This window comes from Charadrius vociferus, unplaced genomic scaffold, assembly GCF_000708025.1.
Source record: "Charadrius vociferus isolate BGI_N301 unplaced genomic scaffold, ASM70802v2 scaffold793, whole genome shotgun sequence".
In the NCBI taxonomy this organism is placed as follows: Eukaryota; Metazoa; Chordata; class Aves; order Charadriiformes; family Charadriidae; genus Charadrius; species Charadrius vociferus.
Window position 1 is genome coordinate 1,046,933 of NW_009647833.1, and position 11,214 is coordinate 1,058,146.

General features: G+C 39.3%; 1 protein-coding gene across 1 annotated transcript; it reads right to left on the minus strand.

Annotated features, from left to right (window-relative positions):
- Positions 1–460: 460 nt before the first annotated feature.
- On the minus strand, positions 461–7,477 carry LOC104284408 (A-kinase anchor protein 10, mitochondrial-like; the record flags this gene model as incomplete). Its single annotated transcript, XM_009882742.1, has 7 exons — positions 461–601; positions 1,450–1,573; positions 1,943–2,027; positions 2,472–2,570; positions 4,043–4,597; positions 4,923–5,105; positions 7,432–7,477. Coding segments are annotated over 7 exons (1,233 nt in total), but the record flags the coding sequence as incomplete, so codon positions are not given.
- Between the last annotated feature and the right edge of the window lie 3,737 nt (positions 7,478–11,214).

Sequence of the window (11,214 nt, forward strand, 5' to 3'; positions counted from 1 at the left end):
AGGAATGAAGCAGGAAAACCCCAGAACTCTGAATCAGCATTTGCTCTGCTAATCGCATCGTTGAAAACTGAGTTTATGGATGGAGTGGGGGGTGACTGATAAAACTCAAGAGTCAACTGTTTGCTTCTCCAACTATTATTTCCTACTAGGGAAACTAGTAGGAAAAAAAACACAAAACTTCAAGCACAACAATACAAGAAACAAATAATTGTTGAACTCCCTCACTTGTCATATAAAATCATGGCATCGTTCTGTGCTTCTTGCCCATCATACTTTGCTCTGCTAATCGCATTGTTGAAAACTGAGTTTATGGATGGAGTGGGGGGTGACTGATAAAACTCAAGAGTCAACTGTTTGCTTCTCCAACTATTATTTCCTACTAGGGAAACTAGTAGGAAAAAAAACACAAAACTTCAAGCACAACATTACAGCTTCAGAAACAAATAATTGTTGAACTCCCTCACTTGTCATATAAAATCATGGCATCGTTCTGTGCTTCTTGCCCATCATACTGGCCTTTTTTGGCAGCAAGTTGAGACTGGAAGTTATCTGCTGCCAACCAGAACTGCAATACGTTAACTGCATCTTCCTTCTCCATGTACTGGAAGGGAAATTAAAAAAGAGGAGAAATTAAATAAGTTTTAGCAAGAAACTTTTAATAAGCACATCTTACTGTGCTCCTTCCCATTTAAAACAAAAAACCACAGCCCATATATTAATGATGCAAAGGGTCACCAGGGCATATAAATATTCCAAATTTTCAGATACAGTTTTGCAGACAGATCTAGTTTGTTTACAAAAGAAAATAAAAGAACTGTTGACACTTCTGTACCAATTTTCACATTTAGTATCCAACAACTATTTGCTAAAGACAGAGGAAACTATTTTCATGCTACGCTTAACTGACATTGAACTCAGCATGTTGTCTCAGCCTCCCAGCATGCCGGTTCAAACCATGTTGGCTTGTCAGACCATCCGGACAAGTGTTTTACTACTAACAGATGATTCCCTAAATGTACAGGACCCTGCAACTGTTAAATCATACATTTAAACTACCACATTCCAAGCTGCTATCCTCTCTAAGTAAACCTAGTGAATTATTTGTTATCTGTAAGAATGCTTAAGGCTTTCAAAGTCACTACTTCATTTGGCAAGATTAAGACGACTGTCAAAGCTTCTACAAAGCAGAGAGACCCTTAGAAGCACTCACTAACTGGAGAAGATACGCACAAATACTCATTCTACAATACGGTGTACAGGTTTGAACATTTGAAATAGTTCTACACATGGGCAGGAAACAGTCTTACGCATTTTTTCCCCAGAGAAAGATACACCTCATCTTTTTTTATTATACTTCAGGTGTCTTTATTAGAGTCATCAGGGAACAAATAGTTTTTTCTATTTGATAGGAATAAAAAAAAAACCACAAACCCAAAATCTAACACTCACCTCAGAGAAATAGAATAAGGCTGATTCACAGAAAAGTATGTCAGCCAGATAAACAGTCCCACTAGTCAGCACCTCAATCTGGTATTTACAGAAATGATGACTTCGCAAAAATTCACTAAAGTGCCTGCACACAGAGAGAATAACAATCAGTTATTAAAGGTCAACAGCATTCAAGGTACCTTATGAATCAATTAGTTCTTGCCCCAGAAGGCTTATACTTTTAGTTGGATAAAAGCAAAACAAGCAAGAAATGGTGCAGGCCTACAAATGACACAAGACAGACAGAAAGAATGCAATAACAGCCTGCACGTACAACTTCAGTTAGCGATCACAAGAATGGATTTGGAGGAACAGATCTGAGCAGTTTCAAGTATAGAAGACTACACAAAAAAAAAAGTGATTATACAGTTATGCCTCCATAAACATTTTTAACAGAACAACCTTTTGCAAAAGGACAATAGACACAAGCAGCCAAACCGTTCAATCCACTTACTCTTGTTCCATTGCATTAAACACTATTGACTGTGCTGTAACAAAACAGTTAGGGTCCACTTGTCCATCTTCCCCACAAATCTTTGCTGCAAAGAAAGACCAGGTTAATTTTAACATGTGTTTGGCTGATCGAGCTGAAAGACATGAGCAATGGTGAGTTAATGAAAAATTGCAGTTCAAATCCACTAGAATCAGCTGGTTCAGGGTGCGCAAAAAGAGCTTTCAAAGTACTGCAGACAGCTGAATGATAATATTACAGCTAAAATATTTGATTGAGACTTAAATCTGGATTCCCTCCATAACCACCAGGAATTTTCACTCATTTAAGCAAAGTCTCTGAAAGTTCTTCTGGGGATACTGCACAGCACTACTGAAAGGTCAGATCCACTGATACTTGTAACATGATCTACTATCTTTTTACAACTGACTTTAGAATTCATAAAAAGAAATATGAGCGTGTGTGTTATTAAAAGTAAACTTTTACGGGGAAAGAGGAAGCTCTGAAATGAGTAGGCAGTATACATTCTTACCAACTATGTCATTTCTCATTGCTTCTGTAATGGGTATTGGTTTAGCAGCATCTGGAGAAATATATTTGGTAAAAGTACTAACTGCATCCCGTTCTATACCTACAAGGAAGAAATACAGAATCAAACTTTGAATTCCTTTGCAGAGCTCTAAAACAAGGAGTGAATAATGAACACCTGCTCTTCAGAAAAGCAAGTATCTAATTATCAGCGACAAGTTTCCTTCCCATAAAGCTTTCGGTCCACCACTCGATACTTTGCTACTGACAGGCAACAGTGGCTGTGTTATCTGTAGCCAGGGCACAGTAAGCCCAGCACGGACTGACTAGAGATGGAATACAGCAACATAGCTCTGAATTTCCTACCACCAGACAAGACAGCACCCTCTTCCTCAGCTGCACACCTCAGTCCCAGAAGTAACGCCTTTCTGGCAAGAACTGCAGTGAAGTTCCCAATTTCTAGGTCTCATCATAGAGAATATAACACACATGGAGTATAAAGGAATTAAAAGAAAAAAAAAAATCTTTAAATGGGATGCCTCAGAATGAGATGTATACTTTACATGCCATCTTTTGATCTTTTGAGAGTTGGGACACTGCTCTGGAAGAGAGAAAAAAAATATATTCCAAACTTATCAGATTTCTCAAAAAGGACCTAGTCCTTTCAAATTCTTTTTAGACATCAGAAAGCTGAGGTGCTTTTCATGACTTAAGTATCATCACGTTTGTTTAAACTACTTCGCGGCTGAGGTTATGTATCATGGAGGTACATGACAAATAACTACACGAGAAAGACAAACAGCAAGCGAAAGGGATGCAACACAAGGAAACAGTTGGGCAAACAAAAGGAACCAACATGAAGAAAGGAGCGTTTCCTTTTTGTCTGTAGACTTGCACAAATGAGGGAGGATTGAGTAGATGCAAAGTAGAGCAACAGGTTACTGTGCACGTAGCTTATTACCAAAAGTTAAGTATTTTAATTTCATCCTTACTTCCAGTAGCCTCTGAAGAGGTGGATTCCAAATGAGAACGAATCAATTACAAGGGAACTCCATCAGATAAACCCAAGAACAAAAACAGTACGTTCCACACAAAAATCTCTACAAGGCTCTTGTAACAATTACTTATGTCATTTTACGTGATACATGATATTTACCTGCCGTGGAAAGTTAATTATCAATTCTCAGCCCCGTCATCCAAATTTTCTGCAATTCTTTTAAGTTGGGGGTGGGATGGGTGAGGGAAGAACGGGACATTGCAATGATCATCTTCATTTCTTAAGATTACACATGTAAGAACAGAAGTAACCTAAGCTTATTAGGGTACATCATGATTTTGAAGTCTCATCAGCAGCATATTTATTTTTAAACAACCAGACAGTCAAACAATACATAACTCAAACTGACCATTATACAACATGTTAATTACTGATATACAAAATTATTTTCCACCTCGCAGCATCACATCATACTTCCTAAGAACGCGCGAGACCCAAGGCACGGTACAAAGCAAGCTGCAGCCAGTACGCTCCCCATCTCCCCACCTTTTTAAAGAAAGGGAATACACAGCACTTACTTTTCATTAGTTTTCCTGACAAGTCTTTTAGTGCAGAGGAGGGGCTGTTTCTATTTGATACTGTGAGCTTGGAAGATTCTTGCTGATCAGCTGGAACAGAATGGGTCCCTGTCTCAGCTTTTCTTAGACAAAGAACACCGGTATTATCACCCTCCTGACCCGAGAGCACGTGGTTCTGGCCGTTGCTAGTTCTGTCGTTCTTGTCTGAAGCCACTGGCTTGGTCCTGAGCAGACGGACTGTGCTAGAATCCTCCAGTCTCTCCTCAAGCAATCCAGTTGGAGAAGACGACGCAATTTCCTGCTGTTTCGAGGGTGACACCGGCTCTGCCAACGAACTCTGCTTAACTGTGTTCAGGCTATGTGCTCTAATACGGGACCACGTCGTGGAGTGGAAGCTTTCAGCCTCTAACCAAAACTTAACTAAGTGTTCCATTCTGCGTAGTTCCATAAACTGGATAAAATAAGGGAGGGCTACATTGTCCTGCAGAACTTGTTCAAGGGTCTTTGAAAGGCTTGATTTGGTCTCTTGAGCCTGATAATTCAGACACGATCTGCCTAAAGAAAAATATCAAGGGAATGACTCCATATTGTACTACAGACATCAGTATGCGATACAAAAATGCCCTGCAATGCAACTGGTGAAGAGACAATTCCAACATAACGGTGGTACACAAAGCAAAGGAACCTCTTTCAACAAACAAATGTGCTATCCCCATTCAAAACCCTTCTAGGGTCACACAGATGTTATTGTATACAGCAGTACAATTTTTTAATTACCTAAACTACTTGCCTGAAAACCAAAGGAAGGTGAGCATACCAGTAATATATATATAGAATAAAAAGAAATGTTGACATTATTATAGAGCTGCTGAAGCCTTACCTAAGTCTCCAAAATGAGCAGCTTCCATGTGACTTGGCTGCTTCTTGAGGGCAGCTGTCCGACTGCTTGAAAAAGAGTCCATGTTGGCAGAGATGGCATTAATTGCCACATGGCTTGGTCCTGCAGCCTCCAGCAAGGCATGATTTCTAGTGCTTCTTTGAGGGGAATGTACTGGTACTGGAGCTGGAATCAAGACAGGAATGATTAAAAGACAAGGATCCCAAGACCTCTTCTAAGCGGTATCCAATGCTAAGCACCCCCAAGATACGCCAGAGAGTTTGCGAGAGTCAATCTTATTAAAAACCTCATTGTACCACTGAGTGTCATCTTTGATCAAGGGTCTGATGAGAGTAAAGACCACAGAAATAAACAAGTTTTATGACAGCAAGAATAAAATCACTTCCAATATCAGTGGTACCCACCCACCTATATTTTCCTTGTTCAGTAGCTAATCAAAAGATGCCAAGTCTAAGTTTACACATGAAATATTATTCCTCCGTCTTCCTGCTTCCTTGATAACTGCTATCTTAACAGCTTAATACTTTGTCAACAATTTAGTTTAGTTGTAATGTTCTTGCCAATGTTCTTGCCAATCCATTTCCATACCTTTTTGAAAGCTAAAATGCGTCACAAAAATCCTGAACTACAAAGCTATCTGTGAGTTTTAACAAGAATACTTTCCAAAAATATTTTCTTTGGTTTTAAAGAGAAAAAAGCAATAAGGAAGTATCTGTGATGAAACCCAGGTTATAAGCCTTAACCTCCACTAGCTGTTTTAGAACACGGCTGGCTATTTGAGCCCAAAGAGAACAAAGAAGAACTTCCTCACATAAAGTCTGCCGTGAAAAAACATCAACTAATTGTTAATTGATGACAAGGCTGAAAAAAACAAAACACGCTCATAGCGGTTTCAAAAGCTCTCAGGAAATTGCACTTGACTAGGATGTCATGCAAGGACATCTTACACCTCTGACTCTTAAAGCGAGTCAGATGACAGACTATCTCAGCACACTACTTCCTAACGTGTTTCACCAAGGTGTCGAGCAACTTGGTTTTGATGACTTTCATGCTGCATAACTTTATTTTTATTCACAATTTTATGACACGCGATGACAGAAGTTGATAATTTCACACTCGCATGTTATGGTAACTGGTACCTTAGGAGCAACGGTACAGGAGAGTTAAAATGTTTAAGCTATTGCAAAGTGCGTCTCCAGTTGCAGAGTTTGGTAGCAAGACACTGCTTGCCGCCTCTCACAAAGCCTTCGGTATTTAATACCAGCAATAATGGAGAAAACACATTTTTTTCCCCAGGCTGAAGGATGGCAGCCAGTTGCTTGGCTGATGACAGTAACTGAGGAAAACTTGCTGGAGGCTACTTGTGCAGAGCCAGAGCCACGCTCCTCACAACGCTTTAGGCTTTTGAGAATTAGATTCAAATTTAATTTTATATCATGAACATTTGTGCCAAAATTGTTTTACTTAATCTAAGGATGAAACACCTGTTCCAAAACCTCCAGGTAGCACTGCGTTTCTAACTTAACATCATACAGATCATGGATTAGCTGCTCGCAAAACTGGAAAGATGCTCTCTGTTTCCAGCAGCTCACAATGTGTAAGACAATTTTTAAATTTATTTTTATTTACGGGGTTACCATACTGTAGCCTTTTACCGCTAAACTCTTTCAGCTACTCATTGGAAATTGTAGTTGCGCTGAAATCATGGGGTGTGCTATTAAATGGATGCAACTTCCTCTTTCCTATATTTTATTTGAAAGACCACCAAGGTGCAAAAAGCCTTTAATTTTCTCTTGATATGCAGATAACACATTAACAAGTACAGAAACAGGATTTTGTCTGAGGATATAAAAGTAACAGATCAGATTCACACAAATTACCTCATCTCCTTTTAGTACGGCAATAAAACCTGACAGGATAAATAACCTTGTTTTCCCATGGTTTATAAACTTCCTTCCCATCAATATTTTTTCTCTCCGAACAGATTTAGCAGCAAGATTTCTGTATCACGTGGAGCAGCATCAGAACAGCTATTCAGTCTGACCAAGATTCAGATCTTCAGTCTCACACAGCGTATCAGTCCAAGTTAAGCCAGACACTGGCAGCCTCTTTTGCAAATTAGACACAGTTAAGCTGCATTTTCAAAACTCCAAAGTACACTACAAGTGAGCAAGAAACTTCAGAAGCAATTTGTTGTAGATAAGGAATAACCACTATTTGCAAGGTAACTGAATTGCACGATCACTTTGAATCAAAGCTCATGTCTGACATAATTTAATAACCTTCTGTACTTACAGATTCAGCAAGATGACTAGGAAAGATTAGTTACTATAAATACTCAGAAACAGAATTAAGTTTCGGGTTTGTTTTGATTTTAATGCATAGGTCACATCTGCGCCCATTCGTAAGGAAGTTATCCCACTGGTTAAAATAAAAATGGCAGATGATATTAGATATCTGAATTTATAGACAAAATACGTATTGATCTTACTTTTAATTGCTTTCACATCTGTGGTCTTTTCTTGTTCTTTGCCTTTCACTGTAAAATACAAAGGAAAAAGTTAATGCTATTTTGGGTGACTAATGGCATTTAACAGAGAACAGACAAAATTCTCAACTTCAGCAAGTATCAGAGGCAGATGTAAACTATCATTTTGTTAAAGCTGATTTCTCTTATTTCAATCTGCTCATCTAGTAACTGACAGAAGTTTTCAAAGCTTTTGTGTTGGTTTATTTTCAAAAGCAAAACCTTATCATCTGTGAATTAAGTTTAATGAAATATAGTATGTTAAAATTAACATTGAAAAAGATGCTTGCTGTCTATACGATTAAAGCAAGGCTACATTCAAGGTTACTTTAATAAATAGCATTAATTGGAAAGAATGGGATAGATGTGTTTGAAGTGTAGGGCACTGGCAGATGCTCTCTGTGAGCTAGAAATCACACAGCGAAAACCAGTATCTCCCAGTGCAACACACACAGCCAGAGAGATCTACATGGAACCAGGTCCACAAAGCCAGAGCCAGCCCACGACTCCTCAGCCATGATGGATACCGCAGAAATATTCTGGAAACACAATGCGAATAGTTAATTCTCTCACAAATAATATTGCTTAACTATCACCAAGCCTACGGCAAGCAACTGATGGGAAGTTAATAGTTTAAAAAAAGTTGTGATGCAAATGCAATTTTTTTAATTATTGTTTTTTAAAGGAAGCTCCTAAAGGAAGTGAATGAGGAGATCTGTTAAAAACAAAAATAAAGAAACTGAAGGGAGTACATAAACAGGATGGCATGAGAAACAAATTAAGTGGTGATATTGAAGAACACGATCTACGAGGAAAACCTTCTCGGGCTGTTCCAGGCTGGGATTATTAGTACAAATAGGTCATCTCTGAACACCGATTGTGGAGTCCTTCCAACCCTAACCACGAATCATAACCCAGCACAATCAAACATTTATATCACAAAACACGAGCAGATTTTAAACACCCCTTCTTATTCTGGCCTAAGTATTTTAAATATTTCAAAGGGAAACGTCAGTCTCTGCTTACATAATTGTCCTGCACGGTGGTGGTGGCTGCAGCACTGCTGTGCCACCAGCCGTCACTGCGAGAAGCAAAAACGTTGCAGGTCTGTGAATCGGCAACTCAGCATTTAAGATTTAAGCTGGCAGCTAGCACAGTTTCTCTCCAATAGAGAGGTTTAAGCCTCCGTTAGAAGAGCTGGATTCTTTTAAAACTGAACTCTTGCAGCTGTGGACAGTGAGAATAACCAGCTTTTACATAACCGAGGGTGTGCTGATATGCAGGAGAAAAATCACTGACAAAAAAAAAATCTGCATGCCTGAAGTAACATTGAGGTACAATGGGAACAAAGTAACCTCTATACAGTACTACGACCTTTATCTTTCCAAAATTATTTCAATAGTTGATTCGTCAAACCGATTCCTAACTATCGGCAATGATTCTCGAGTGTCAATAGAGGAGTTCTCCGTAAGCCTATTCTCAGTTTAAATACATCTGTTCCATCTTACCAGCTACCCAGTTCGTCTGTCTAATTACTGACTTATTACTGGTAACGCCAGCTCCTGGTTGATGTTCCTAACATCTTTACACACAGGCTTCTTTTGTCCCCATCAACTTCAAGCAGAACAAAATGAAGTAGTTAACAGCAGAGGACAAAAGAAAATTCCTATATATGACAAGACCAAATTTTAAGGCATGAAGTTTCACTGCAGAAATTTACTTTCACTTTCCTCAAAAAAAAAGGGATGTCACTTGGTGCCAGTGTGAAGCCAGAGAAATAACTGCGGTACATGACGACCAAGGATTCGTGAGAATTTCCAGCAGCAAACCCCATTCACAAAGGAGCAACTCGTCAAACCAACGCAAGCCAGTCACGTGAGATTTGAGAATTTTAATTCACATCTTGCAATACAGAAGAAAGAACAAACCTAAACTGTTCACACATGTACGTGCACAAAAACAATACGTAATTTCAGAGGTCAGCCAACTGGTAGGGCTGTGTATGTTATTTACACGATAACCCTACTGAATGAGCGCGTACTCTAGCTGTTTTCATTGATAATAATTTCACAAGCTGCCTCCAAGCGCCCAGTTGCTGGTTCAACTCTTATAGTTTAATTTTTAAACCTATTATCCACCCTTAGTTTTCTAAACCTTTATTTCAAGGCCTACGCTAAAAAAAAAGTTTCACTACCGGTTTTTATTTTTCTACATATTAGTAGTTTTATGAGCCTTGCTATGATTTAATTTTTAAAAACTGTTTTAATTTTTATCCAATGCGATATCCTCTTAAACAACAATAGCTCAACCCAAGAACACTGATGCTTTTATATGGTTTTGGCCTGCACGCGTCTAGTCTACAGCGCTTTATCATAAGCCTTAATTTGTTGCTTTTCTCCCAGCTGCAGTTTAAGATCTTCTCTAAAAGCCACTATCTAAAATGGAGATTATACAAAACAGTATTGCTTTATGTACAACCCAGATGAAAGCTTACTTCTCTCCTCTCCTTAACAGCGCCTCTCTTGGGCACTTAGTTCTGACTGTGCTTCTCTGACCAAAGATCCTTTAATCAAAGTAACACAAACAGATACTCATTAGACATTTCATTACTTTCTCTCTGAGAAACTTTTTACCAAAGCTTACATTGTTCCTATGATTACACATCAGGATGGAACATCAGCTCCACAATTCGCTTCATCAACGAAGCAGCAGAAGCTGATTTGGAGCAGTTTATAAGCAGTATGGAAGTTTCATTCTGCAGCTCAACATGAGTATGTAAACACCACAAAAAGAATTATGGAACTTGCAAAACCTTCAGTGGATTTTAAGAATCTTCAGAACTACTAATATAAACAGACATTTAAACTCATTTCTTCCAGGATTACTGCACTAACCTCCAGAAACAATGAAATTTTTGATGCTGCTAATTTGGCTGAGCAGGCTTACAAGATATGTCAGTCAAGAGCAAAAACATCATCTCAGATAATACATTTTTCCTCCTAACTCAGTCTTGCCTCCCAAGATGTACATTTTGGGCTTTAGTAACTGAGAAATGCTTTAGGTGAGGGTTGTATCAGCCACTGCTGGAAGAGCAATGGTCACATTGCTTGAACTACAGCATTACGAGATAACAGAACTATTTTCCCAAGAGGCCCTTCCTAAAAGGTGCCACTTTCAACAAAAACCACTCAAACCACATATCGTGCAGATTGAAAGTGCACTACACCGCATTTCAACACAAGCTGTAGCACAAGCGCCTTCAAAATGTTTCACTCTCAGAGAACATCTGAGCTAAATCCATTTGTGTTATAGGAATATAATAAATATTTCAGGAGCCCTAAATTTCAAATCTTAGCTTGTGCTCCAGAACATCAACAAACATCACAAAATAAATGGTCAACGACTCCTTTGGCTTTTATGAAGAAGTCAGTGTGACGAGGTCCTGTTTTCAGTCAGGGTTTTTAGCTACTGCTGTTAACACCCTTAGCTGATTATATTTTTACGAAACCATTGCATTGTGAAAAAAAATAATTCTGTAAACAAGAGAAGAGGCTGAAAAACTGCAGGAGGTGTGAGGCCTTTTACACCAGTCCCCCTGACGGCAGGAGTCCCCCGTTTCAGAGCCGCTAAGCCCCGCTCCCCCCGCGCAGAAGACGGAGAACGCCGCCGCAGCCGGAGCCGCTCCCCGCTCCATCCCGGGAAGGACGCGGCTGCCCGGGGGCACTGCCCCAGCCCCGGCCGGGCGGC